Raw genomic sequence first — 24,748 nt, 5'->3', positions numbered from 1 at the left:
GGCGTGAAATTGACAAGAACACAGATTGAATGATGAAATGAGTAGCTCTGAAACTATCCCAAATGCATGCAGGGTTGTAGGTAGAATCAACATGACTGAAAAACGGCAACATGTTTGTCCATGGTTTGTCTCTACAAAAGCGTAGAGTTATCACTTTCAACATCGTTGTCAGGATGGCCGAGCGGTCTAAGGCGCCAGACTCAAGGTATTGCATCAGACCTTCTCCCATAGTGGAGATACGGGTGTTCTGGTCCACGAATGTGGGCGTGGGTTCAAATCCCACTTCTGACACACTTTTTTTCTCCCTTCAAACATGGCCTTTCCTAAAGCATATTGCCTTCATTTGGATAATAGCAGACATGTGCGAGTCCTGGTATCATTTTGGAAGACTGGTACGTAAAAATGTGATTAATGGTACAAAGATGCAAATGAAACGATGTTCGTTCTTCATAAATTGGTGATTGATACAAAAAGTTGTCCCGCGAGCCGGATTTGAACCAGCGACCTAAGGATTGCCAATTTCAGCCTTGCCACTACAGTCCTCCGCTCTACCAACTGAGCTATCACGGGTGCTGACATTTGAGTTCGTTTTAATAGCTAGGCTGATTTTCTCTCAAATCAATAGGACTTTCCTCGCTTGACTGCTCACCTACTTCCTCCTGGGCGACAGTGTGTTATGGGCAGCAACCTGCTTAATATTATTGAAGGTTCATTTCAATCTCACATACAAATATGTCTCCTTACACCAATCTCCAGTCGGACAAGTTGAAATGTCCAGCGGTCAGTATGGTATCTTTTAACAGAGAGCCTAATCCTTAAAATCATGCTCCACCACGTGAAGACAACCTGAACGTGCAACACTGTTATTTGTTTGAAACGTGTGAAGACCATATGGCAAGCCCAAACCTCGTGACAATCGAGAGTTGCATGAAGAGTCAATCCATCACATCACTTACGTTGAAACGGAAAGGCGTGAAATTGACAAGAACACAGATTGAATGATGAAATGAGTAGCTCTGAAACTATCCCAAATGCATGCAGGGTTGTAGGTAGAATCAACATGACTGAAAAACGGCAACATGTTTGTCCATGGTTTGTCTCTACAAAAGCGTAGAGTTATCACTTTCAACATCGTTGTCAGGATGGCCGAGCGGTCTAAGGCGCCAGACTCAAGGTATTGCATCAGACCTTCTCCCATAGTGGAGATACGGGTGTTCTGGTCCACGAATGTGGGCGTGGGTTCAAATCCCACTTCTGACACACTTTTTTTTCTCCCTTCAAACATGGCCTTTCCTAAAGCATATTGCCTTCATTTGGATAAAAGCAGACATGTGCGAGTCCTGGTATCATTTTGGAAGACTGGTACGTAAAAATGTGATTAATGGTACAAACATGCAAATGAAACAATGTTCGTTCTTCATAAATTGGTGATTGATACAAAAAGTTGTCCCGCGAGCCGGATTTGAACCAGCGACCTAAGGATTGCCAATTTCAGCCTTGCCACTACAGTCCTCCGCTCTACCAACTGAGCTATCACGGGTGCTGACATTTGAGTTCGTTTTAATAGCTAGGCTGATTTTCTCTCAAATCAATAGGACTTTCCTCGCTTGACTGCTCACCTACTTCCTCCTGGGCGACAGTGTGTTATGGGCAGCAACCTGCTTAATATTATTGAAGGTTCATTTCAATCTCACATACAAATATGTCTCCTTACACCAATCTCCAGTCGGACAAGTTGAAATATCCAGCGGTCAGTATGGTATCTTTTAACAGAGAGCCTAATCCTTAAAATCATGCTCCACCACGTGAAGACAACCTGAACGTGCAACACTGTTATTTGTTTGAAACGTGTGAAGACCATATGGCAAGCCCAAACCTCGTGACAATCGAGAGTTTCATGAAGAGTCAATCCATCACATCACTTACGTTGAAACGGAAAGGCGTGAAATTGACAAGAACACAGATTGAATGATGAAATGAGTAGCTCTGAAACTATCCCAAATGCATGCAGGGTTGTAGGTAGAATCAACATGACTGAAAAACGGCAACATGTTTGTCCATGGTTTGTCTCTACAAAAGCGTAGAGTTATCACTTTCAACATCGTTGTCAGGATGGCCGAGCGGTCTAAGGCGCCAGACTCAAGGTATTGCATCAGACCTTCTCCCATAGTGGAGATACGGGTGTTCTGGTCCACGAATGTGGGCGTGGGTTCAAATCCCACTTCTGACACACTTTTTTTTCTCCCTTCAAACATGGCCTTTCCTAAAGCATATTGCCTTCATTTGGATAATAGCAGACATGTGCGAGTCCTGGTATCATTTTGGAAGACTGGTACGTAAAAATGTGATTAATGGTACAAACATGCAAATGAAACAATGTTCGTTCTTCATAAATTGGTGATTGATACAAAAAGTTGTCCCGCGAGCCGGATTTGAACCAGCGACCTAAGGATTGCCAATTTCAGCATTGCCACTACAGTCCTCCGCTCTACCAACTGAGCTATCACGGGTGCTGACATTTGAGTTCGTTTTAATAGCTAGGCTGATTTTCTCTCAAATCAATAGGACTTTCCTCGCTTGACTGCTCACCTACTTCCTCCTGGGCGACAGTGTGTTATGGGCAGCAACCTGCTTAATATTATTGAAGGTTCATTTCAATCTCACATACAAATATGTCTCCTTACACCAATCTCCAGTCGGACAAGTTGAAATATCCAGCGGTCAGTATGGTATCTTTTAACAGAGAGCCTAATCCTTAAAATCATGCTCCACCAGGTGAAGACAACCTGAACGTGCAACACTGTTATTTGTTTGAAACGTGTGAAGACCATATGGCAAGCCCAAACCTCGTGACAATCGAGAGTTTCATGAAGAGTCAATCCATCACATCACTTACGTTGAAACGGAAAGGCGTGAAATTGACAAGAACACAGATTGAATGATGAAATGAGTAGCTCTGAAACTATCCCAAATGCATGCAGGGTTGTAGGTAGAATCAACATGACTGAAAAACGGCAACATGTTTGTCCATGGTTTGTCTCTACAAAAGCGTAGAGTTATCACTTTCAACATCGTTGTCAGGATGGCCGAGCGGTCTAAGGCGCCAGACTCAAGGTATTGCATCAGACCTTCTCCCATAGTGGAGATACGGGTGTTCTGGTCCACGAATGTGGGCGTTGGTTCAAATCCCACTTCTGACACACTTTTTTTTCTCCCTTCAAACATGGCTTTTCCTAAAGCATATTGCCTTCATTTGGATAATAGCAGACATGTGCGAGTCCTGGTATCATTTTGGAAGACTGGTACGTAAAAATGTGATTAATGGTACAAACATGCAAATGAAACGATGTTCGTTCTTCATAAATTGGTGATTGATACAAAAAGTTGTCCCGCGAGCCGGATTTGAACCAGCGACCTAAGGATTGCCAATTACAGCCTTGCCACTACAGTCCTCCGCTCTACCAACTGAGCTATCACGGGTGCTGACATTTGAGTTCGTTTTAATAGCTAGGCTGATTTTCTCTCAAATCAATAGGACTTTCCTCGCTTGACTGCTCACCTACTTCCTCCTGGGCGACAGTGTGTTATGGGCAGCAACCTGCTTAATATTATTGAAGGTTCATTTTAATCTCACATACAAATATGTCTCCTTACACCAATCTCCAGTCGGACAAGTTGAAATATCCAGCGGTCAGTATGGTATCTTTTAACAGAGAGCCTAATCCTTAAAATCATGCTCCACCACGTGAAGACAACCTGAACGTGCAACACTGTTATTTGTTTGAAACGTGTGAAGACCATATGGCAAGCCCAAACCTCGTGACAATCGAGAGTTGCATGAAAAGTCAATCCATCACATCACTTACGTTGAAACGGAAAGGCGTGAAATTGACAAGAACACAGATTGAATGATGAAATGAGTAGCTCTGAAACTATCCCAAATGCATGCAGGGTTGTAGGTAGAATCAACATGACTGAAAAACGGCAACATGTTTGTCCATGGTTTGTCTCTACAAAAGCGTAGAGTTATCACTTTCAACATCGTTGTCAGGATGGCCGAGCGGTCTAACACGCCAGAGGTTACCTCCCTTGCTTCGGAGGTGTGTGGACGTGCTGACTATCGAGCAACACAGATTCTCAGATTAAATCGTTCACAAGTTCCGTAGAATACCAGATTTACGCTAACAAGGTAGGCAACACTTTGATATGTAGTTGTGTGAAGACCTTATACATTTGCATGCACGTTTGTGGATGCTATTGACTTTGGTTGTCTTTGAATCTCCCACGCTCGCTGGGTTCAAAATGCCGGGAAAATATCTGAAAGATTGCACGATTGAAGTGAATGTTGGTAACAACGAAGTGATTAGTGCTAGTATATTATCTTGTGCGCTATTGGAATATGTGTCCGATGTATGGGCGTGCGTCCTAAAAGGAACAGAATGCTATGATGTCACTGTCCCAGACAGTAACGAGGCAAGGATTCTTGCAGAAACTGATGACTTGAAAATAGGAGGTACACCGATTAACTTCAGGTTACTTCATTGTGAAAGCGTCGTAGTATCATTCCTACACCTTCCACCCTACATTGATGATGAGGAAATTGTAAACATGCTGATCAAAAGGGGTATCACTTTGAAAAGTGATATTAAACACAGGACCCTGAAAGGCACCAACATTTTTGATGGTACAAGGTATGTGCGCGTCGCTTTCCCCCCCGAGTGTAAATCCTTGCCATACTCCATGGGTTTCATCACATTAGATGGATATCGATACTTTCGTGTGATTCATAATAATCAAGAACGATTGTGTTTTAAATGCAACTCGGTCGACCATATGGTTAAAGAATGCCCAAATACCAAATGCTTTAAGTGCAACGGACATGGCCACATTGCCAAAAACTGCAACAGAGAAAGAACACTTAAACGTAGTTGTGAACTGTGCTCTCTACCTATTGGTAGCTGCAGCTGTGTTCTAGACGAGGAAGACAACGGTCAGTACAGCATGTCAGAGGAGTCGGAGCTAGAAAAGGAACTAGCCTCTGAAAGGTCATGGGATGAAGATAATGATGATTCATCTGTTGAGAACTTTGAACCTCAAGAAAAGAAAAAGAACAAAGATGGACCAATAGAGGAAAAAGGAGAAGAAAATGAAGAGGAAAAACTTGATGAAGCCTCTGAAATTCCCTGTACAAATAACAGTGTTGGAGATTACATGGAGAGTGAGGATAAGACAATAAGACAGTCGTTTCCTCAAGATGGACATGAAAATATAACACCTTCTAAATGGAACAAATCTTCGAAGAAAAGAGGAAGAAGAAATAAACTACAACCCAAGATCACAGACTGTGTACTTAAGAACAATGATTTAAAAAATAAATTGAGAGAAAGTAAAAAAGATGACCAAAAGAAGAAGAAAGAAGAAAAGGTTAATGATCGACGAGAAATATCTGGCGTGTCTGAGAATGGTGTATAAACTAATAATGTGTTTGTACATACATGTCATACTTATATTTGCAATGGTCACAACATGGTCATGGAATGTGAATGGACTCCGTGATGTCATAAAAAAAATGTATTCTCTCTACTAACGAACTCCCATGTCAATATTGCCTTTTTGCAGGAGACCTTTTGGTCTGATGAATTCATTGAAAAATATAAATATTTATGGCCAGGAACAATTTTATACTCTAATGGTGGTAATGCTAGAAAAGGAGTTGCTCTTTTGATATCTCCTGACTTTGAAGAAAAGGTGGCCATGCTTGAAAAAGACATTGATGGAAGACTACTAAAGGCGTCTCTATCTCTTGAAGATAAAACAGTGATTTTATTAAATGTGTATGCCCCAAACGATCCTAGAGAGAGAATACTATTTTTCAATAATTTAATGAAATGGGTTAATCATGAGCATTTAATTTGCGCTGGAGATTTTAATGAAATTCTTGATCCTTCACTTGATAAAGGTCCCAATAACACAACGTTTAACATCCAAAGTAGCAATGTGTTAAACACCTTTCTTCACAAAAACAACCTAATTGATATATGGCGGTACAAGAACTATGACAAAAAAGAGTTTTCTCGAATACAGTCTGTATTAGGAGTTATTAAACAATCTCGGATTGATTTGATATTTGTTTCAAGAAACCTTATTTCAAATATTATCAACTGTTACATTAGATATTCCTCTGTGAGTGATCACAATATTGTTGTATCAAGGTTAGACTTTTCTCCTATAGAAGGCGGTCCTGGTGTATGGATTTTTAATAATCAGCTTCTTGACGATTGCGCATTTTATCAAAAGATCACTGAAATAATAGAAGAGGCAAAAGGGTGCCCTTTACTTAAAACTGAACCATTGATATGGTCGGATAACTTGAAATATCAGTTCAAAAAGTTTTCCAGGTATTATGCATCTAAAAAAAGCAATCATGAAAAAGCTGATTATTTTAACATTCAAAATAAGCTTAGAAAAGAATATCATAAGATATCCTCCATTCCTGGCTATGTATCTTCTGTTTTACAATCAATAGAAAATGAGCTGGAGACATACGAGATTAACAAATGCAAAGGAGCTATTCTCAGGTCAAAGGCACAGTGGACTCTCGATTCCGACAGAAATACCTCATACTTTTTAAATCTAGAAAAAACAAAACAGCAAGCAAACTCGATGAAAGAATTATTTAGAGGAGATGGTACAATAGCCAACAACACAGAGGATATCTTGGATACTGCTCAACAATTTTACTCCTCTTTATTCACTGCTGAACACTGTAATGTAGAAAAACAACAGGACATTGTTAATAATATCAAGGACAAGCTTTCCGAAGATGAGAGGAATTCATGCGAAGTACATATTTCTCAGAGTGAGCTTACCGTGGCACTCAAAGGTATGCAGAAAAATAAATCACCAGGCCCAGATGGTCTAACAGTTGAGTTTTATTTGAAGTTTTGGAACATTTTATGCCACTTCTTCATACAAGTTGTCGATTGTGTACACAAAGAAAACAGTCTTTCACGTACCATGAAAAAGAGTATAATTAGTTTATTTTATAAAAAGAAAGGTGACAAGAGAGACATTAAATGTTACAGGCCTATTTCATTGATAAATGTAGATTGTAAACTAATATCCAGAGTGTTGTCATTAAGATTACGAACTGTCATGTCCTCAATTGTCTCCCCTGAGCAATCTTGCTGTGTACCAGGAAGAGACATAGCTAACAACCTTCACTCCCTAAGAGATGTTATTGACATTGTAAATAATCGTGATGATGATGATTCATATCTCATCAAAATAGATCAAGAGAAAGCTTTTGACAGGGTCTCACATCAATACTTATTTCAAATTCTCAGAAGATTTAACTTTGGAGATTCCTTCATTTCATGGATTAAAATTCTCTATACTGATATGCATAGTTCTGTTAAATGCAAAGGCCATTTGACGCCTTATTTTCCTTTAACTCGTGGTGTTCGTCAAGGAGATCCAATGAGCTCCATGCTGTACGTTTTGGTGTCAGAGCCACTTAATCTCCTAGTTAAGAACAATCCTGAAATCCGCGGAATAAGTATCAACAATGACATTTATTCTTTGATATATCAACATGCTGATGACACTTCAATCACTGTTTCAGATGTCAACTCCGTCGAAGAAACATTTAGCACAGTTAACTCATACTGTGAAGGAACGGGAGCAAAAATCAACATCGAAAAATCAGAAGTTTTGTTATTGGGTAAAAATAACCTTCGTGGCTGTTCAATCAACGTCCCGGTTAAAATAAAAAAAGATTGTGTTGAAATATTAGGCATTTATTTCGGCAAGGATAAAGCAATGTGTGAAACGTTGAATTGGAGAAAGAAAATGGACAAAATTCAAACATTGTTAAATTCATGGTTACGTAGACAACTTACTCTACAGGGTAGAGCAGTTGTAATAAATATCCTTATGAGTTCCCGCTTATGGTATGCGTTTACTGTACTACCTGTCCCACAATGGGTTGAGCATAGATTTACTCAGATGTTGAGTAAATTCTTGTGGCACAATAAAACTGCCCAAATAACATCAGATACCTGTATTGGTATTTGTTTAGATGGTGGTCTGAATATACCAAAGTTGTGTTTTAAAAAATATGCACTGAGACTTAAGTTGCTGAGGGCTTTTTCTAATTCCCAGCTTAATTGTATTTGGAAACAAACAATGCTATATTTTATGTCACATCTTCTGAAAATGAACTTGGGAATTCATGTTTTATCTCTTGAACATAATAAGGGTGATTTACAAGACATAAGCCCATTTTATGCTGAGCTATTATCTGCATGGAATGGAATTACTGGAGGGAAAAGACCCTTGCTTCAAAATGTAGATGATATCATGAATCAACCACTTTTCAAAAATCCATTAATTACTTTCAATGGAAAAACATTAATGTTTCAATCGTTTATTTCAAGTGGAATTATTTGTATTAAACATATTTGTTTTGAAGTAATTCCAAAATTCATGTCCTCACAAATTATTGTAGACATTGTACATGATACTTTACCTGAAATGGACATAAACACTATACAACAATGCTATGCAATCATTTTATACGCGCTTCCATCAGAATGGAAAAATATCATTTTGTCTGATGTTGGCAAAAACCTTCCCTCGGGAGACATCTTCTGCACGATTGATGGACAGGACATGTCAGTTGAAGTTTTAACAGCTAAATTTTGCTACGAAATATTCAGACAAAAACACTTCAATAAGCCAGTTGCTATTTCTTTTTGGAATAATATTGCTTTGGACATTAATTGGAAAGATATTTGGCTGAATGTGTGGCAGAAAGATAAATCAACAGACTCTATACAGTTGGATTTTAAAATTGCTCACAATATTATCTTTACATATGATAAACTGTGCAAAATTGGATTGTCAAACACTGATGTTTGTCCTGTGTGTCAAAATGAAACAGAGGACATTTTACATTTGTTTATCTTCTGCCAAGAGTTATCTTCCTTGCAATCTCTATTAATTGACATGTTGACAGATGTTTGTCAAGATTCAGGGTTTAGTCTTGGACAATTATACCTCTTGGATTCCTGCCAGAAAAGAAGTTGTCATGTAAACCCTTCATGAACATTGTATTGTCAATATATCGAATTGCTGTATTTAAAAGAAGAGTTATTATGAGTCAGGAAACAATCTCATTTCACATGAAAGCTTTTTTCAAATCTTTGATTAAGCGTCATTTCAGCTTTTTGTTGTTTCACTATTCAAAAATGAATCAATTACATATCTTTATTCAAAGATATATAATGACCAATACATTTATCACATTAGATGGAAATGAGATTGTTCTCAAACCTCCTCTAGAATAGAAACATGTAACGTGTAAAGAGCATGTTCAATCTGCATTCCTCTTTTTGTATATGTAAAGACGTGTTTAGATATAATCAAATGTAAAAAACTATTTCTCATATTTTCTGTCTGTAGAATCGGAATGTTATCCACTGCCACCCTACTTCTGTGATAACCTTTTTATTTTTGTGGTGGCAGTGTCAGCACTGTCTGCGTCTGTAATACGTTCAAGTGAATAAATTTTATCAAGAAAAAACAAAACAAAAAAAACACGCCAGACTCAAGGTATTGCATCAGACCTTCTCCCATAGTGGAGATACGGGTGTTCTGGTCCACGAATGTGGGCGTGGGTTCAAATCCCACTTCTGACACACTTTTTTTTCTCCCTTCAAACATGGCCTTTCCTAAAGCATATTGCCTTCATTTGGATAATAGCAGACATGTGCGAGTCCTGGTATCATTTTGGAAGACTGGTACGTAAAAATGTGATTAATGGTACAAAGATGCAAATGAAACGATGTTCGTTCTTCATAAATTGGTGATTGATACAAAAAGTAGTCCCGCGAGCCGGATTTGAACCAGCGACCTAAGGATTGCCAATTTCAGCCTTGCCACTACAGTCCTCCGCTCTACCAACTGAGCTATCACGGGTGCGGACATTTGAGTTCGTTTTAATAGCTAGGCTGATTTTCTCTCAAATCAATAGGACTTTCCTCGCTTGACTGCTCACCTACTTCCTCCTGGGCGACAGTGTGTTATGGGCAGCAACCTGCTTAATATTATTGAAGGTTCATTTCAACCTCACATACAAATATGTCTCCTTACACCAATCTCCAGTCGGACAAGTTGAAATGTCCAGCTGTCAGTATGGTATCTTTTAACAGAGAGCCTAATCCTTAAAATCATGCTCCACCACGTGAAGACAACCTGAACGTGCAACACTGTTATTTGTTTGAAACGTGTGAAGACCATATGGCAAGCCCAAACCTCGTGACAATCGAGAGTTGCATGAAGAGTCAATCCATCACATCACTTACGTTGAAACGGAAAGGCGTGAAATTGACAAGAACACAGATTGAATGATGAAATGAGTAGCTCTGAAACTATCCCAAATGCATGCAGGGTTGTAGGTAGAATCAACATGACTGAAAAACGGCAACATGTTTGTCCATGGTTTGTCTCTACAAAAGCGTAGAGTTATCACTTTCAACATCGTTGTCAGGATGGCCGAGCGGTCTAAGGCGCCAGACTCAAGGTATTGCATCAGACCTTCTCCCATAGTGGAGATACGGGTGTTCTGGTCCACGAATGTGGGCGTGGGTTCAAATCCCACTTCTGACACACTTTTTTTTCTCCCTTCAAACATGGCCTTTCCTAAAGCATATTGCCTTCATTTGGATAATAGCAGACATGTGCGAGTCCTGGTATCATTTTGGAAGACTGGTACGTAAAAATGTGATTAATGGTACAAACATGCAAATGAAACGATGTTCGTTCTTCATAAATTGGTGATTGATACAAAAAGTAGTCCCGCGAGCCGGATTTGAACCAGCGACCTAAGGATTGCCAATTTCAGCCTTGCCACTACAGTCCTCCGCTCTACCAACTGAGCTATCACGGGTGCTGACATATGAGTTCGTTTTAATAGCTTGGCTGATTTTACCTCAAATCAATAGGACTTTCCTCGCTTGACTGCTCACCTACTTCCTCCTGGGCGACAGTGTGTTATGGGCAGCAACCTGCTTAATATTATTGAAGGTTCATTTCAACCTCACATACAAATATGTCTCCTTACACCAATCTCCAGTCGGACAAGTTGATATGTCCAGCGGTCAGTATGGTATCTTTTAACAGAGAGCCTAATCCTTAAAATCATGCTCCACCAGGTGAAGACAACCTGAACGTGCAACACTGTTATTTGTTTGAAACGTGTGAAGACCATATGGCAAGCCCAAACCTCGTGACAATCGAGAGTTGCATGAAGAGTCAATCCATCACATCACTTACGTTGAAACGGAAAGGCGTGAAATTGACAAGAACACAGATTGAATGATGAAATGAGTAGCTCTGAAACTATCCCAAATAAATGCAGGGTTGTAGGTAGAATCAACATGACTGAAAAACGGCAACATGTTTGTCCATGGTTTGTCTCTACAAAATCGTAGAGTTATCACTTTCAACATCGTTGTCAGGATGGCCGAGCGGTCTAAGGCGCCAGACTCAAGGTATTGCATCAGACCTTCTCCCATAGTGGAGATACGGGTGTTCTGGTCCACGAATGTGGGCGTGGGTTCAAATCCCACTTCTGACACACTTTTTTTTCTCCCTTCAAACATGGCCTTTCCTAAAGCATATTGCCTTCATTTGGATAATAGCAGACATGTGCGAGTCCTGGTATCATTTTGGAAGACTGGTACGTAAAAATGTGATTAATGGTACAAACATGCAAATGAAACGATGTTCGTTCTTCATAAATTGGTGATTGATACAAAAAGTTGTCCCGCGAGCCGGATTTGAACCAGCGACCTAAGGATTGCCAATTACAGCCTTGCCACTACAGTCCTCCGCTCTACCAACTGAGCTATCACGGGTGCTAACATTTAAGTTCTTTTTAATAGCTAGGCTGATTTTCTCTCAAATCAATAGGACTTTCCTCGCTTGACTGCTCACCTACTTCCTCCTGGGCGACAATGTGTTATGGGCAGCAACCTGCTTAATATTATTGAAGGTTCATTTCAACCTCACATACAAATATGTCTCCTTACACCAATCTCCAGTCGGACAAGTTGAAATGTCCAGCGGTCAGTATGGTATCTTTTAACAGAGAGCCTAATCCTTAAAATCATGCTCCACCAGGTGAAGACAACCTGAACGTTCAACACTGTTATTTGTTTGAAACGTGTGAAGACCATATGGCAAGCCCAAACCTCGTGACAATCGAGAGTTGCATGAAGAGTCAATCCATCACATCACTTACGTTGAAACGGAAAGGCGTGAAATTGACAAGAACACAGATTGAATGATGAAATGAGTAGCTCTGAAACTATCCCAAATGCATGCAGGGTTGTAGGTAGAATCAACATGACTGAAAAACGGCAACATGTTTGTCCATGGTTTGTCTCTACAAAAGCGTAGAGTTATCACTTTCAACATCGTTGTCAGGATGGCCGAGCGGTCTAAGGCGCCAGACTCAAGGTATTGCATCAGACCTTCTCCCATAGTGGAGATACGGGTGTTCTGGTCCACGAATGTGGGCGTGGGTTCAAATCCCACTTCTGACACACTTTTTTTTCTCCCTTCAAACATGGCCTTTCCTAAAGCATATTGCCTTCATTTGGATAATAGCAGACATGTGCGAGTCCTGGTATCATTTTGGAAGACTGGTACGTAAAAATGTGATTAATGGTACAAACATGCAAATGAAACGATGTTCGTTCTTCATAAATTGGTGATTGATACAAAAAGTTGTCCCGCGAGCCGGATTTGAACCAGCGACCTAAGGATTGCCAATTACAGCCTTGCCACTACAGTCCTCCGCTCTACCAACTGAGCTATCACGGGTGCTAACATTTAAGTTCTTTTTAATAGCTAGGCTGATTTTCTCTCAAATCAATAGGACTTTCCTCGCTTGACTGCTCACCTACTTCCTCCTGGGCGACAATGTGTTATGGGCAGCAACCTGCTTAATATTATTGAAGGTTCATTTCAACCTCACATACAAATATGTCTCCTTACACCAATCTCCAGTCGGACAAGTTGAAATGTCCAGCGGTCAGTATGGTATCTTTTAACAGAGAGCCTAATCCTTAAAATCATGCTCCACCAGGTGAAGACAACCTGAACGTTCAACACTGTTATTTGTTTGAAACGTGTGAAGACCATATGGCAAGCCCAAACCTCGTGACAATCGAGAGTTGCATGAAGAGTCAATCCATCACATCACTTACGTTGAAACGGAAAGGCGTGAAATTGACAAGAACACAGATTGAATGATGAAATGAGTAGCTCTGAAACTATCCCAAATGCATGCAGGGTTGTAGGTAGAATCAACATGACTGAAAAACGGCAACATGTTTGTCCATGGTTTGTCTCTACAAAAGCGTAGAGTTATCACTTTCAACATCGTTGTCAGGATGGCCGAGCGGTCTAAGGCGCCAGACTCAAGGTATTGCATCAGACCTTCTCCCATAGTGGAGATACGGGTGTTCTGGTCCACGAATGTGGGCGTGGGTTCAAATCCCACTTCTGACACACTTTTTTTTCTCCCTTCAAACATGGCCTTTCCTAAAGCATATTGCCTTCATTTGGATAATAGCAGACATGTGCGAGTCCTGGTATCATTTTGGAAGACTGGTACGTAAAAATGTGATTAATGGTACAAACATGCAAATGAAACGATGTTCGTTCTTCATAAATTGGTGATTGATACAAAAAGTTGTCCCGCGAGCCGGATTTGAACCAGCGACCTAAGGATTGCCAATTACAGCCTTGCCACTACAGTCCTCCGCTCTACCAACTGAGCTATCACGGGTGCTGACATTTAAGTTCTTTTTAATAGCTAGGCTGATTTTCTCTCAAATCAATAGGACTTTCCTCGCTTGACTGCTCACCTACTTCCTCCTGGGCGACAATGTGTTATGGGCAGCAACCTGCTTAATATTATTGAAGGTTCATTTCAACCTCACATACAAATATGTCTCCTTACACCAATCTCCAGTCGGACAAGTTGAAATGTCCAGCGGTCAGTATGGTATCTTTTAACAGAGAGCCTAATCCTTAAAATCATGCTCCACCAGGTGAAGACAACCTGAACGTTCAACACTGTTATTTGTTTGAAACGTGTGAAGACCATATGGCAAGCCCAAACCTCGTGACAATCGAGAGTTGCATGAAGAGTCAATCCATCACATCACTTACGTTGAAACGGAAAGGCGTGAAATTGACAAGAACACAGATTGAATGATGAAATGAGTAGCTCTGAAACTATCCCAAATAAATGCAGGGTTGTAGGTAGAATCAACATGACTGAAAAACGGCAACATGTTTGTCCATGGTTTGTCTCTACAAAATCGTAGAGTTATCACTTTCAACATCGTTGTCAGGATGGCCGAGCGGTCTAAGGCGCCAGACTCAAGGTATTGCATCAGACCTTCTCCCATAGTGGAGATGCGGGTGTTCTGGTCCACGAATGTGGGCGTGGGTTCAAATCCCACTTCTGACACACTTTTTTTTCTCCCTTCAAACATGGCCTTTCCTAAAGCATATTGCCTTGATTAGGATAATAGCAGACATGTGCGAGTCCTGGTATCATTTTGGAAGACTGGTACGTAAAAATGTGATTAATGGTACAAACATGCAAATGAAACGATGTTCGTTCTTCATAAATTGGTGATTGATACAAAAAGTTGTCCCGCGAGCCGGATTTGAACCAGCGACCTATGGATTGCCAATTACAGCCTTGCCACTACAGTCCTCCGCTCTACCAACTGAGCTATCACGGGTGCTGACATTTGAGTTCGTTTTAATAGCTAGGCTGATTTTCTCTCAAATCAATAGGACTTTCCTCGCTTGACTGCTCACCTACTTCCTCCTGGGCGACAGTGTGTTATGGGCAGCAACCTGCTTAATATTATTGAAGGTTCATTTCAACCTCACATACAAATATGTCTCCTTACACCAATCTCCAGTCGGACAAGTTGAAATATCCAGCGGTCAGTATGGTATCTTTTAACAGAGAGCCTAATCCTTAAAATCATGCTCCACCACGTGAAGACAACCTGAACGTGCAACACTGTTATTTGTTTGAAACGTGTGAAGACCATATGGCAAGCCCAAACCTCGTGACAATCGAGAGTTGCATGAAGAGTCAATCCATCACATCACTTACGTTGAAACGGAAAGGCGTGAAATTGACAAGAACACAGATTGAATGATGAAATGAGTAGCTCTGAAACTATCCCAAATAAATGCAGGGTTGTAGGTAGAATCAACATGACTGAAAAACGGCAACATGTTTGTCCATGGTTTGTCTCTACAAAATCGTAGAGTTATCACTTTCAACATCGTTGTCAGGATGGCCGAGCGGTCTAAGGCGCCAGACTCAAGGTATTGCATCAGACCTTCTCCCATAGTGGAGATACGGGTGTTCTGGTCCACGAATGTGGGCGTGGGTTCAAATCCCACTTCTGACACACTTTTTTTTCTCCCTTCAAACATGGCCTTTCCTAAAGCATATTGCCTTCATTTTGGATAATAGCAGACATGTGCGAGTCCTGGTATCATTTTGGAAGACTGGTACGTAAAAATGTGATTAATGGTACAAACATGCAAATGAAACGATGTTCGTTCTTCATAAATTGGTGATTGATACAAAAAGTTGTCCCGCGAGCCGGATTCGAACCAGCGACCTAAGGATTGCCAATTACAGCCTTGCCACTACAGTCCTCCGCTCTACCAACTGAGCTATCACGGGTGCTGACATTTGAGTTCGTTTTAATAGCTAGGCTGATTTTCTCTCAAATCAATAGGACTTTCCTCGCTTGACTGCTCACCTACTTCCTCCTGGGCGACAGTGTGTTATGGGCAGCAACCTGCTTAATATTATTGAAGGTTCATTTCAACCTCACATACAAATATGTCTCCTTACACCAATCTCCAGTCGGACAAGTTGAAATATCCAGCGGTCAGTATGGTATCTTTTAACAGAGAGCCTAATCCTTAAAATCATGCTCCACCAGGTGAAGACAACCTGAACGTGCAACACTGTTATTTGTTTGAAACGTGTGAAGACCATATGGCAAGCCCAAACCTCGTGACAATCGAGAGTTGCATGAAGAGTCAATCCATCACATCACTTACGTTGAAACGGAAAGGCGTGAAATTGACAAGAACACAGATTGAATGATGAAATGAGTAGCTCTGAAACTATCCCAAATGCATGCAGGGTTGTAGGTAGAATCAACATGACTGAAAAACAGCAACATGTTTGTCCATGGTTTGTCTCTACAAAAGCGTAGAGTTATCACTTTCAACATCGTTGTCAGGATGGCCGAGCGGTCTAAGGCGCCAGACTCAAGGTATTGCATCAGACCTTCTCCCATAGTGGAGATACGGGTGTTCTGGTCCACGAATGTGGGCGTGGGTTCAAATCCCACTTCTGACACACTTTTTTTTCTCCCTTCAAACATGGCCTTTCCTAAAGCATATTGCCTTCATTTGGATAATAGCAGACATGTGCGAGTCCTGGTATCATTTTGGAAGACTGGTACGTAAAAATGTGATTAATGGTACAAACATGCAAATGAAACGATGTTCGTTCTTCATAAATTGGTGATTGATACAAAAAGTTGTCCCGCGAGCCGGATTTGAACCAGCGACCTATGGATTGCCAATTACAGCCTTGCCACTACAGTCCTCCGCTCCACCAACTGAGCTATCACGGGTGCTGACATTTGAGTTCGTTTTAATAGCTAGGCTGATTTTCTCTCAAATCAATAGGACTTTCCTCGCTTGACTGCTCACCTACTTCCTCCTGGGCGACAGTGTGTTATGGGCAGCAACCTGCTTAATATTATTGAAAGTTCATTTCAACCTCACATACAAATATGTCTCCTTACACCAATCTCCAGTCGGACAAGTTGAAATATCCAGCGGTCAGTATGGTATCTTTTAACAGAGAGCCTAATCCTTAAAATCATGCTCCACCAGGTGAAGACAACCTGAACGTGCAACACTGTTATTTGTTTGAAACGTGTGAAGACCATATGGCAAGCCCAAACCTCGTGACAATCGAGAGTTGCATGAAGAGTCAATCCATCACATCACTTACGTTGAAACGGAAAGGCGTGAAATTGACAAGAACACAGATTGAATGATGAAATGAGTAGCTCTGAAACTATCCCAAATGCATGCAGGGTTGTAGGTAGAATCAACATGACTGAAAAACGGCAACATGTTTGTCCATGGTTTGTCTCTACAAAAGCGTAGAGTTATCACTTTCAACATCGTTGTCAGGATGGCCGAGCGGTCTAAGGCGCCAGACTCAAGGTATTGCATCAGACCTTCTCCCATAGTGGAGATACGGGTGTTCTGGTCCACGAATGTGGGCGTGGGTTCAAATCCCACTTCTGACACACTTTTTTTCTCCCTTCAAACATGGCCTTTCCTAAAGCATATTGCCTTCATTTGGATAATAGCAGACATGTGCGAGTCCTGGTATCATTTTGGAAGACTGGTACGTAAAAATGTGATTAATGGTACAAACATGCAAATGAAACGATGTTCGTTCTTCATAAATTGGTGATTGATACAAAAAGTTGTCCCGCGAGCCGGATTTGAACCAGCGACCTAAGGATTGCCAATTACAGCCTTGCCACTACAGTCCTCCGCTCTACCAACTGAGCTATCACGGGTGCTGACATTTGAGTTCGTTTTAATAGCTAGGCTGATTTTCTCTCAAATCAATAGGACTTTCCTCGCTTGACTGCTCACCTACTTCCTCCTGGGCGACAGTGTGTTATGGGCAGCAACCTGCTTAATATTATTGAAGGTTCATTTCAACCTCACATACAAATATGTCTCCTTACACCAATCTCCAGTCGGACAAGTTGAAATATCCAGCGGTCAGTATGGTATCTTTTAACAGAGAGCCTAATCCTTAAAATCATGCTCCACCAGGTGAAGACAACCTGAACGTGCAACACTGTTATTTGTTTGAAACGTGTGAAGACCATATGGCAAGCCCAAACCTCGTGACAATCGAGAGTTGCATGAAGAGTCAATCCATCACATCACTTACGTTGAAACGGAAAGGCGTGAAATTGACAAGAACACAGATTGAATGATGAAATGAGTAGCTCTGAAACTATCCCAAATGCATGCAGGGTTGTAGGTAGAATCAACATGACTGAAAAACGGCAACATGTTTGTCCATGGTTTGTCTCTACAAAATCGTAGAGTTATCACTTTCAACATCGTTGTCAGGATGGCCGAGCGGTCTAAGGCGCCAGACTCAAGGTATTGCATCAGACCTTCTCCCATAGTGGAGATACGGGTGTTCTGGTCCACGAATGTGGGCGTGGGTTCAAATCCCACTTCTGACACACTTTTTTTCTCCCTTCAAACATGGCCTTTCCTAAAGCATATTGCCTTCATTTGGATAATAGCAGACATGTGCGAGTCCTGGTATCATTTTGGAAGACTGGTACGTAAAAATGTGATTAATGGTACAAACATGCAAATGAAACGATGTTCGTTCTTCATAAATTGGTGATTGATACAAAAAGTTGTCCCGCGAGCCGGATTTGAACCAGCGACCTAAGGATTGCCAATTACAGCCTTGCCACTACAGTCCTCCGCTCTACCAACTGAGCTATCACGGGTGCTGACATTTGAGTTCGTTTTAATAGCTAGGCTGATTTTCTCTCAAATCAATAGGACTTTCCTCGCTTGACTGCTCACCTACTTCCTCCTGGGCGACAGTGTGTTATGGGCAGCAACCTGCTTAATATTATTGAAGGTTCATTTCAACCTCACATACAAATATGTCTCCTTACACCAATCTCCAGTCGGACAAGTTGAAATATCCAGCGGTCAGTATGGTATCTTTTAACAGAGAGCCTAATCCTTAAAATCATGCTCCACCAGGTGAAGACAACCTGAACGTGCAACACTGTTATTTGTTTGAAACGTGTGAAGACCATATGGCAAGCCCAAACCTCGTGACAATCGAGAGTTGCATGAAGAGTCAATCCATCACATCACTTACGTTGAAACGGAAAGGCGTGAAATTGACAAGAACACAGATTGAATGATGAAATGAGTAGCTCTGAAACTATCCCAAATGCATGCAGGGTTGTAGGTAGAATCAACATGACTGAAAAACGGCAACATGTTTGTCCATGGTTTGTCTCTACAAAAGCGTAGAGTTATCACTTTCAACATCGTTGTCAGGATTGCCGAGCGGTCTAAGGCGCCAGACTCAAGGTATTGCATCAGACCTTCTCCCATAGTGGAGATACGGGTGTTCTGGTCCACGAATGTGGGCGTGGGTTCAAATCCCACTTCTGACACACTTTTTTTCTCCCTTCAAACATGGCCTTTCCTAAAGCATATTGCCTTCATTTGGATAATAGCAGACATGTGCGAGTCCTGGTATCATTTTGGAAGACTGGTACGTAAAAATGTGATTAATGGTACAAACATGCAAATGAAACGATGTTCGTTCTTCATAAATTGGTGATTGACACAAAAAGTTGTCCCGCGAGCCGGATTTGAACCAGCGACCTAAGGATTGCCAATTACAGCCTTGCCACTACAGTCCTCCGCTCTACCAACTGAGCTATCACGGGTGCTGACATTTGAGTTCGTTTTAATAGCTAGGCTGATTTTCTCTCAAATCAATAGGACTTTCCTCGCTTGACTGCTCACCTACTTCCTCCTTGGCGACAATGTGTTATGGGCAGCAACCTGCTTAATATTATTGAAGGTTCATTTCAACCTCACATACAAATATGTCTCCTTACACCAATCTCCAGTCGGACAAGTTGAAATATCCAGCGGTCAGTATGGTATCTTTTAACAGAGAGCCTAATCCTTAAAATCATGCTCCACCAGGTGAAGACAACCTGAACGTGCAACACTGTTATTTGTTTGAAACGTGTGAAGACCATATGGCAAGCCCAAACCTCGTGACAATCGAGAGTTGCATGAAGAGTCAATCCATCACATCACTTACGTTGAAACGGAAAGGCGTGAAATTGACAAGAACACAGATTGAATGATGAAATGAGTAGCTCTGAAACTATCCCAAATGCATGCAGGGTTGTAGGAAGAATCAACATGACTGAAAAACGGCAACATGTTTGTCCATGGTTTGTCTCTACAAAAGCGTAGAGTTATCACTTTCAACATCGTTGTCAGGATGGCCGAGCGGTCTAAGGCGCCAGACTCAAGGTATTGCATCAGACCTTCTCCCATAATGGAGATACGGGTGTTCTGGTCCACGAATGTGGGCGTGGGTTCAAATCCCACTTCTGACACACTTTTTTTTCTCCCTTCAAACATGGCCTTTCCTAAAGCATATTGCCTTCATTTGGATAATAGCAGACATGTGCGAGTCCTGGTATCATTTTGGAAGACTGGTACGTAAAAATGTGATTAATGGTACAAACATGCAAATGAAACGATGTTCGTTCTTCATAAATTGGTGATTGATACAAAAAGTTGTCCCGCGAGCCGGATTTGAACCAGCGACCTAAGGATTGCCAATTACAGCCTTGCCACTACAGTCCTCCGCTCTACCAACTGAGCTATCACGGGTGCTGACATTTGAGTTCGTTTTAATAGCTAGGCTGATTTTCTCTCAAATCAATAGGACTTTCCTCGCTTGACTGCTCACCTACTTCCTCCTGGGCGACAGTGTGTTATGGGCAGCAACCTGCTTAATATTATTGAAGGTTCATTTCAACCTCACATACAAATATGTCTCCTTACACCAATCTCCAGTCGGACAAGTTGAAATATCCAGCGGTCAGTATGGTATCTTTTAACAGAGAGCCTAATCCTTAAAATCATGCTCCACCACGTGAAGACAACCTGAACGTGCAACACTGTTATTTGTTTCCAACGTGTGAAGACCATATGGCAAGCCCAAACCTCGTGACAATCGAGAGTTGCATGAAGAGTCAATCCATCACATCACTTACGTTGAAACGGAAAGGCGTGAAATTGACAAGAACACAGATTGAATGATGAAATAAGTAGCTCTGAAACTATCCCAAATGCATGCAGGGTTGTAGGTAGAATCAACATGACTGAAAAACGGCAACATGTTTGTCCATGGTTTGTCTCTACAAAATCGTAGAGTTATCACTTTCAACATCGTTGTCAGGATGGCCGAGCGGTCTAAGGCGCCAGACTCAAGGTATTGCATCAGACCTTCTCCCATAGTGGAGATACGGGTGTTCTGGTCCACGAATGTGGGCGTGGGTTCAAATCCCACTTCTGACACACTTTTTTTCTCCCTTCAAACATGGCCTTTCCTAAAGCATATTGCCTTCATTTGGATAATAGCAGACATGTGCGAGTCCTGGTATCATTTTGGAAGACTGGTACGTAAAAATGTGATTAATGGTACAAACATGCAAATGAAACGATGTTCGTTCTTCATAAATTGGTGATTGATACAAAAAGTTGTCCCGCGAGCCGGATTTGAACCAGCGACCTAAGGATTGCCAATTACAGCCTTGCCACTACAGTCCTCCGCTCTACCAACTGAGCTATCACGGGTGCTGACATTTGAGTTCGTTTTAATAGCTAGGCTGATTTTCTCTCAAATCAATAGGACTTTCCTCGCTTGACTGCTCACCTACTTCCTCCTGGGCGACAGTGTGTTATGGGCAGCAACCTGCTTAATATTATTGAAGGTTCATTTCAACCTCACATACAAATATGTCTCCTTACACCAATCTCCAGTCGGACAAGTTGAAATATCCAGCGGTCAGTATGGTATCTTTTAACAGAGAGCCTAATCCTTAAAATCATGCTCCACCAGGTGAAGACAACCTGAACGTGCAACACTGTTATTTGTTTGAAACGTGTGAAGACCATATGGCAAGCCCAAACCTCGTGACAATCGAGAGTTGCATGAAGAGTCAATCCATCACATCACTTACGTTGAAACGGAAAGGCGTGAAATTGACAAGAACACAGATTGAATGATGAAATGAGTAGCTCTGAAACTATCCCAAATGCATGCAGGGTTGTAGGTAGAATCAACATGACTGAAAAACGGCAACATGTTTGTCCATGGTTTGTCTCTACAAAAGCGTAGAGTTATCACTTTCAACATCGTTGTCAGGATTGCCGAGCGGTCTAAGGCGCCAGACTCAAGGTATTGCATCAGACCTTCTCCCATAGTGGAGATACGGGTGTTCTGGTCCACGAATGTGGGCGTGGGTTCAAATCCCACTTCTGACACACTTTTTTTCTCCCTTCAAACATGGCCTTTCCTAAAGCATATTGCCTTCATTTGGATAATAGCAGACATGTGCGAGTCCTGGTATCATTTTGGAAGACTGGTACGTAAAAATGTGATTAATGGTACAAACATGCAAATGAAACGATGTTCGTTCTTCATAAATTGGTGATTGACACAAAAAGTTGTCCCGCGAGCCGGATTTGAACCAGCGACCTAAGGATTGCCAATTACAGCCTTGCCACTACAGTCCTCCGCTCTACCAACTGAGCTATCACGGGTGCTGACATTTGAGTTCGTTTTAATAGCTAGGCTGATTTTCTCTCAAATCAATAGGACTTTCCTCGCTTGACTGCTCACCTACTTCCTCCTTGGCGACAATGTGTTATGGGCAGCAACCTGCTTAATATTATTGAAGGTTCATTTCAACCTCACATACAAATATGTCTCCTTACACCAATCTCCAGTCGGACAAGTTGAAATATCCAGCGGTCAGTATGGTATCTTTTAACAGAGAGCCTAATCCTTAAAATCATGCTCCACCAGGTGAAGACAACCTGAACGTGCAACACTGTTATTTGTTTGAAACGTGTGAAGACCATATGGCAAGCCCAAACCTCGTGACAATCGAGAGTTGCATGAAGAGTCAATCCATCACATCACTTACGTTGAAACGGAAAGGCGTGAAATTGACAAGAACACAGATTGAATGATGAAATGAGTAGCTCTGAAACTATCCCAAATGCATGCAGGGTTGTAGGAAGAATCAACATGACTGAAAAACGGCAACATGTTTGTCCATGGTTTGTCTCTACAAAAGCGTAGAGTTATCACTTTCAACATCGTTGTCAGGATGGCCGAGCGGTCTAAGGCGCCAGACTCAAGGTATTGCATCAGACCTTCTCCCATAATGGAGATACGGGTGTTCTGGTCCACGAATGTGGGCGTGGGTTCAAATCCCACTTCTGACACACTTTTTTTTCTCCCTTCAAACATGGCCTTTCCTAAAGCATATTGCCTTCATTTGGATAATAGCAGACATGTGCGAGTCCTGGTATCATTTTGGAAGACTGGTACGTAAAAATGTGATTAATGGTACAAACATGCAAATGAAACGATGTTCGTTCTTCATAAATTGGTGATTGATACAAAAAGTTGTCCCGCGAGCCGGATTTGAACCAGCGACCTAAGGATTGCCAATTACAGCCTTGCCACTACAGTCCTCCGCTCTACCAACTGAGCTATCACGGGTGCTGACATTTGAGTTCGTTTTAATAGCTAGGCTGATTTTCTCTCAAATCAATAGGACTTTCCTCGCTTGACTGCTCACCTACTTCCTCCTGGGCGACAGTGTGTTATGGGCAGCAACCTGCTTAATATTATTGAAGGTTCATTTCAACCTCACATACAAATATGTCTCCTTACACCAATCTCCAGTCGGACAAGTTGAAATATCCAGCGGTCAGTATGGTATCTTTTAACAGAGAGCCTAATCCTTAAAATCATGCTCCACCACGTGAAGACAACCTGAACGTGCAACACTGTTATTTGTTTCCAACGTGTGAAGACCATATGGCAAGCCCAAACCTCGTGACAATCGAGAGTTGCATGAAGAGTCAATCCATCACATCACTTACGTTGAAACGGAAAGGCGTGAAATTGACAAGAACACAGATTGAATGATGAAATAAGTAGCTCTGAAACTATCCCAAATGCATGCAGGGTTGTAGGTAGAATCAACATGACTGAAAAACGGCAACATGTTTGTCCATGGTTTGTCTCTACAAAAGCGTAGAGTTATCACTTTCAACATCGTTGTCAGGATGGCCGAGCGGTCTAAGGCGCCAGACTCAAGGTATTGCATCAGACCTTCTCCCATAGTGGAGATACGGGTGTTCTGGTCCACGAATGTGGGCGTGGGTTCAAATCCCACTTCTGACACACTTTTTTTTCTCCCTTCAAACATGGCCTTTCCTAAAGCATATTGCCTTCATTTGGATAATAGCAGACATGTGCGAGTCCTGGTATCATTTTGGAAGACTGGTACGTAAAAATGTGATTAATGGTACAAACATGCAAATGAAACGATGTTCGTTCTTCATAAATTGGTGATTGATACAAAAAGTTGTCCCGCGAGCCGGATTTGAACCAGCGACCTATGGATTGCCAATTACAGCCTTGCCACTACAGTCCTCCGCTCCACCAACTGAGCTATCACGGGTGCTGACATTTGAGTTCGTTTTAATAGCTAGGCTGATTTTCTCTCAAATCAATAGGACTTTCCTCGCTTGACTGCTCACCTACTTCCTCCTGGGCGACAGTGTGTTATGGGCAGCAACCTGCTTAATATTATTGAAAGTTCATTTCAACCTCACATACAAATATGTCTCCTTACACCAATCTCCAGTCGGACAAGTTGAAATATCCAGCGGTCAGTATGGT

General features: G+C 41.5%; 1 protein-coding gene and 37 non-coding genes across 38 annotated transcripts; 20 read left to right on the top strand and 18 right to left on the bottom strand.

Annotated features, from left to right (window-relative positions):
- The first annotated feature begins 167 nt into the window (after positions 1 to 167).
- Positions 168 to 291, top strand: Trnal-caa. The gene is made up of 2 exons: positions 168 to 205; positions 246 to 291. It is a non-coding gene; the product is annotated as a tRNA-Leu (tRNA).
- A 186-nt stretch (positions 292 to 477) lies between these two features.
- On the bottom strand, positions 478 to 570 carry Trnay-gua. Its single transcript has 2 exons — positions 534 to 570; positions 478 to 513 (listed from the first exon to the last, which is right to left on the bottom strand). It is a non-coding gene; the product is annotated as a tRNA-Tyr (tRNA).
- Positions 571 to 1,136: 566 nt separating this feature from the next.
- Trnal-caa lies at positions 1,137 to 1,260 on the top strand. The gene is made up of 2 exons: positions 1,137 to 1,174; positions 1,215 to 1,260. It is a non-coding gene; the product is annotated as a tRNA-Leu (tRNA).
- A 187-nt stretch (positions 1,261 to 1,447) lies between these two features.
- Positions 1,448 to 1,540, bottom strand: Trnay-gua. Its single transcript has 2 exons — positions 1,504 to 1,540; positions 1,448 to 1,483 (listed from the first exon to the last, which is right to left on the bottom strand). It is a non-coding gene; the product is annotated as a tRNA-Tyr (tRNA).
- A 566-nt stretch (positions 1,541 to 2,106) lies between these two features.
- On the top strand, positions 2,107 to 2,230 carry Trnal-caa. Its single transcript has 2 exons — positions 2,107 to 2,144; positions 2,185 to 2,230. It is a non-coding gene; the product is annotated as a tRNA-Leu (tRNA).
- A 187-nt stretch (positions 2,231 to 2,417) lies between these two features.
- On the bottom strand, positions 2,418 to 2,510 carry Trnay-gua. Its single transcript has 2 exons — positions 2,474 to 2,510; positions 2,418 to 2,453 (listed from the first exon to the last, which is right to left on the bottom strand). It is a non-coding gene; the product is annotated as a tRNA-Tyr (tRNA).
- Positions 2,511 to 3,076: 566 nt separating this feature from the next.
- Positions 3,077 to 3,200, top strand: Trnal-caa. The gene is made up of 2 exons: positions 3,077 to 3,114; positions 3,155 to 3,200. It is a non-coding gene; the product is annotated as a tRNA-Leu (tRNA).
- Positions 3,201 to 3,387: 187 nt separating this feature from the next.
- On the bottom strand, positions 3,388 to 3,480 carry Trnay-gua. Its single transcript has 2 exons — positions 3,444 to 3,480; positions 3,388 to 3,423 (listed from the first exon to the last, which is right to left on the bottom strand). It is a non-coding gene; the product is annotated as a tRNA-Tyr (tRNA).
- A 1,353-nt stretch (positions 3,481 to 4,833) lies between these two features.
- LOC125381881 (mitotic apparatus protein p62-like) lies at positions 4,834 to 5,472 on the top strand. The gene has a single exon (XM_048399219.1). The coding sequence runs from the start codon at positions 4,834 to 4,836 to the stop codon at positions 5,470 to 5,472; it is 639 nt and encodes a 212-aa protein (XP_048255176.1).
- Positions 5,473 to 9,888: 4,416 nt separating this feature from the next.
- On the bottom strand, positions 9,889 to 9,981 carry Trnay-gua. The gene is made up of 2 exons: positions 9,945 to 9,981; positions 9,889 to 9,924 (listed from the first exon to the last, which is right to left on the bottom strand). It is a non-coding gene; the product is annotated as a tRNA-Tyr (tRNA).
- Positions 9,982 to 10,547: 566 nt separating this feature from the next.
- Trnal-caa lies at positions 10,548 to 10,671 on the top strand. The gene is made up of 2 exons: positions 10,548 to 10,585; positions 10,626 to 10,671. It is a non-coding gene; the product is annotated as a tRNA-Leu (tRNA).
- Positions 10,672 to 10,858: 187 nt separating this feature from the next.
- Trnay-gua lies at positions 10,859 to 10,951 on the bottom strand. Its single transcript has 2 exons — positions 10,915 to 10,951; positions 10,859 to 10,894 (listed from the first exon to the last, which is right to left on the bottom strand). It is a non-coding gene; the product is annotated as a tRNA-Tyr (tRNA).
- A 566-nt stretch (positions 10,952 to 11,517) lies between these two features.
- Trnal-caa lies at positions 11,518 to 11,641 on the top strand. Its single transcript has 2 exons — positions 11,518 to 11,555; positions 11,596 to 11,641. It is a non-coding gene; the product is annotated as a tRNA-Leu (tRNA).
- Positions 11,642 to 11,828: 187 nt separating this feature from the next.
- On the bottom strand, positions 11,829 to 11,921 carry Trnay-gua. Its single transcript has 2 exons — positions 11,885 to 11,921; positions 11,829 to 11,864 (listed from the first exon to the last, which is right to left on the bottom strand). It is a non-coding gene; the product is annotated as a tRNA-Tyr (tRNA).
- Positions 11,922 to 12,487: 566 nt separating this feature from the next.
- Positions 12,488 to 12,611, top strand: Trnal-caa. Its single transcript has 2 exons — positions 12,488 to 12,525; positions 12,566 to 12,611. It is a non-coding gene; the product is annotated as a tRNA-Leu (tRNA).
- A 187-nt stretch (positions 12,612 to 12,798) lies between these two features.
- Trnay-gua lies at positions 12,799 to 12,891 on the bottom strand. Its single transcript has 2 exons — positions 12,855 to 12,891; positions 12,799 to 12,834 (listed from the first exon to the last, which is right to left on the bottom strand). It is a non-coding gene; the product is annotated as a tRNA-Tyr (tRNA).
- A 566-nt stretch (positions 12,892 to 13,457) lies between these two features.
- Trnal-caa lies at positions 13,458 to 13,581 on the top strand. The gene is made up of 2 exons: positions 13,458 to 13,495; positions 13,536 to 13,581. It is a non-coding gene; the product is annotated as a tRNA-Leu (tRNA).
- A 187-nt stretch (positions 13,582 to 13,768) lies between these two features.
- Positions 13,769 to 13,861, bottom strand: Trnay-gua. The gene is made up of 2 exons: positions 13,825 to 13,861; positions 13,769 to 13,804 (listed from the first exon to the last, which is right to left on the bottom strand). It is a non-coding gene; the product is annotated as a tRNA-Tyr (tRNA).
- Positions 13,862 to 14,427: 566 nt separating this feature from the next.
- On the top strand, positions 14,428 to 14,551 carry Trnal-caa. The gene is made up of 2 exons: positions 14,428 to 14,465; positions 14,506 to 14,551. It is a non-coding gene; the product is annotated as a tRNA-Leu (tRNA).
- A 187-nt stretch (positions 14,552 to 14,738) lies between these two features.
- Positions 14,739 to 14,831, bottom strand: Trnay-gua. Its single transcript has 2 exons — positions 14,795 to 14,831; positions 14,739 to 14,774 (listed from the first exon to the last, which is right to left on the bottom strand). It is a non-coding gene; the product is annotated as a tRNA-Tyr (tRNA).
- A 566-nt stretch (positions 14,832 to 15,397) lies between these two features.
- Positions 15,398 to 15,521, top strand: Trnal-caa. The gene is made up of 2 exons: positions 15,398 to 15,435; positions 15,476 to 15,521. It is a non-coding gene; the product is annotated as a tRNA-Leu (tRNA).
- A 188-nt stretch (positions 15,522 to 15,709) lies between these two features.
- On the bottom strand, positions 15,710 to 15,802 carry Trnay-gua. Its single transcript has 2 exons — positions 15,766 to 15,802; positions 15,710 to 15,745 (listed from the first exon to the last, which is right to left on the bottom strand). It is a non-coding gene; the product is annotated as a tRNA-Tyr (tRNA).
- A 566-nt stretch (positions 15,803 to 16,368) lies between these two features.
- On the top strand, positions 16,369 to 16,492 carry Trnal-caa. The gene is made up of 2 exons: positions 16,369 to 16,406; positions 16,447 to 16,492. It is a non-coding gene; the product is annotated as a tRNA-Leu (tRNA).
- Positions 16,493 to 17,338: 846 nt separating this feature from the next.
- Positions 17,339 to 17,462, top strand: Trnal-caa. The gene is made up of 2 exons: positions 17,339 to 17,376; positions 17,417 to 17,462. It is a non-coding gene; the product is annotated as a tRNA-Leu (tRNA).
- Positions 17,463 to 17,648: 186 nt separating this feature from the next.
- Trnay-gua lies at positions 17,649 to 17,741 on the bottom strand. The gene is made up of 2 exons: positions 17,705 to 17,741; positions 17,649 to 17,684 (listed from the first exon to the last, which is right to left on the bottom strand). It is a non-coding gene; the product is annotated as a tRNA-Tyr (tRNA).
- Positions 17,742 to 18,307: 566 nt separating this feature from the next.
- Positions 18,308 to 18,431, top strand: Trnal-caa. Its single transcript has 2 exons — positions 18,308 to 18,345; positions 18,386 to 18,431. It is a non-coding gene; the product is annotated as a tRNA-Leu (tRNA).
- A 186-nt stretch (positions 18,432 to 18,617) lies between these two features.
- Trnay-gua lies at positions 18,618 to 18,710 on the bottom strand. Its single transcript has 2 exons — positions 18,674 to 18,710; positions 18,618 to 18,653 (listed from the first exon to the last, which is right to left on the bottom strand). It is a non-coding gene; the product is annotated as a tRNA-Tyr (tRNA).
- A 566-nt stretch (positions 18,711 to 19,276) lies between these two features.
- Trnal-caa lies at positions 19,277 to 19,400 on the top strand. The gene is made up of 2 exons: positions 19,277 to 19,314; positions 19,355 to 19,400. It is a non-coding gene; the product is annotated as a tRNA-Leu (tRNA).
- A 186-nt stretch (positions 19,401 to 19,586) lies between these two features.
- On the bottom strand, positions 19,587 to 19,679 carry Trnay-gua. Its single transcript has 2 exons — positions 19,643 to 19,679; positions 19,587 to 19,622 (listed from the first exon to the last, which is right to left on the bottom strand). It is a non-coding gene; the product is annotated as a tRNA-Tyr (tRNA).
- A 566-nt stretch (positions 19,680 to 20,245) lies between these two features.
- Positions 20,246 to 20,369, top strand: Trnal-caa. Its single transcript has 2 exons — positions 20,246 to 20,283; positions 20,324 to 20,369. It is a non-coding gene; the product is annotated as a tRNA-Leu (tRNA).
- Positions 20,370 to 20,556: 187 nt separating this feature from the next.
- On the bottom strand, positions 20,557 to 20,649 carry Trnay-gua. Its single transcript has 2 exons — positions 20,613 to 20,649; positions 20,557 to 20,592 (listed from the first exon to the last, which is right to left on the bottom strand). It is a non-coding gene; the product is annotated as a tRNA-Tyr (tRNA).
- A 566-nt stretch (positions 20,650 to 21,215) lies between these two features.
- On the top strand, positions 21,216 to 21,339 carry Trnal-caa. The gene is made up of 2 exons: positions 21,216 to 21,253; positions 21,294 to 21,339. It is a non-coding gene; the product is annotated as a tRNA-Leu (tRNA).
- A 186-nt stretch (positions 21,340 to 21,525) lies between these two features.
- On the bottom strand, positions 21,526 to 21,618 carry Trnay-gua. Its single transcript has 2 exons — positions 21,582 to 21,618; positions 21,526 to 21,561 (listed from the first exon to the last, which is right to left on the bottom strand). It is a non-coding gene; the product is annotated as a tRNA-Tyr (tRNA).
- A 566-nt stretch (positions 21,619 to 22,184) lies between these two features.
- Positions 22,185 to 22,308, top strand: Trnal-caa. The gene is made up of 2 exons: positions 22,185 to 22,222; positions 22,263 to 22,308. It is a non-coding gene; the product is annotated as a tRNA-Leu (tRNA).
- Positions 22,309 to 22,494: 186 nt separating this feature from the next.
- Trnay-gua lies at positions 22,495 to 22,587 on the bottom strand. The gene is made up of 2 exons: positions 22,551 to 22,587; positions 22,495 to 22,530 (listed from the first exon to the last, which is right to left on the bottom strand). It is a non-coding gene; the product is annotated as a tRNA-Tyr (tRNA).
- A 566-nt stretch (positions 22,588 to 23,153) lies between these two features.
- On the top strand, positions 23,154 to 23,277 carry Trnal-caa. Its single transcript has 2 exons — positions 23,154 to 23,191; positions 23,232 to 23,277. It is a non-coding gene; the product is annotated as a tRNA-Leu (tRNA).
- Positions 23,278 to 23,464: 187 nt separating this feature from the next.
- Positions 23,465 to 23,557, bottom strand: Trnay-gua. Its single transcript has 2 exons — positions 23,521 to 23,557; positions 23,465 to 23,500 (listed from the first exon to the last, which is right to left on the bottom strand). It is a non-coding gene; the product is annotated as a tRNA-Tyr (tRNA).
- Positions 23,558 to 24,123: 566 nt separating this feature from the next.
- Positions 24,124 to 24,247, top strand: Trnal-caa. Its single transcript has 2 exons — positions 24,124 to 24,161; positions 24,202 to 24,247. It is a non-coding gene; the product is annotated as a tRNA-Leu (tRNA).
- The last annotated feature ends 501 nt before the right edge of the window (positions 24,248 to 24,748 follow it).

Source organism: Haliotis rufescens, unplaced genomic scaffold, assembly GCF_023055435.1.
Source record: "Haliotis rufescens isolate VD_foot unplaced genomic scaffold, xgHalRufe1.0.p SCAF_2, whole genome shotgun sequence".
In the NCBI taxonomy this organism is placed as follows: Eukaryota; Metazoa; Mollusca; class Gastropoda; order Lepetellida; family Haliotidae; genus Haliotis; species Haliotis rufescens.
This window is presented reverse-complemented; position numbering and strand designations above follow the sequence as displayed.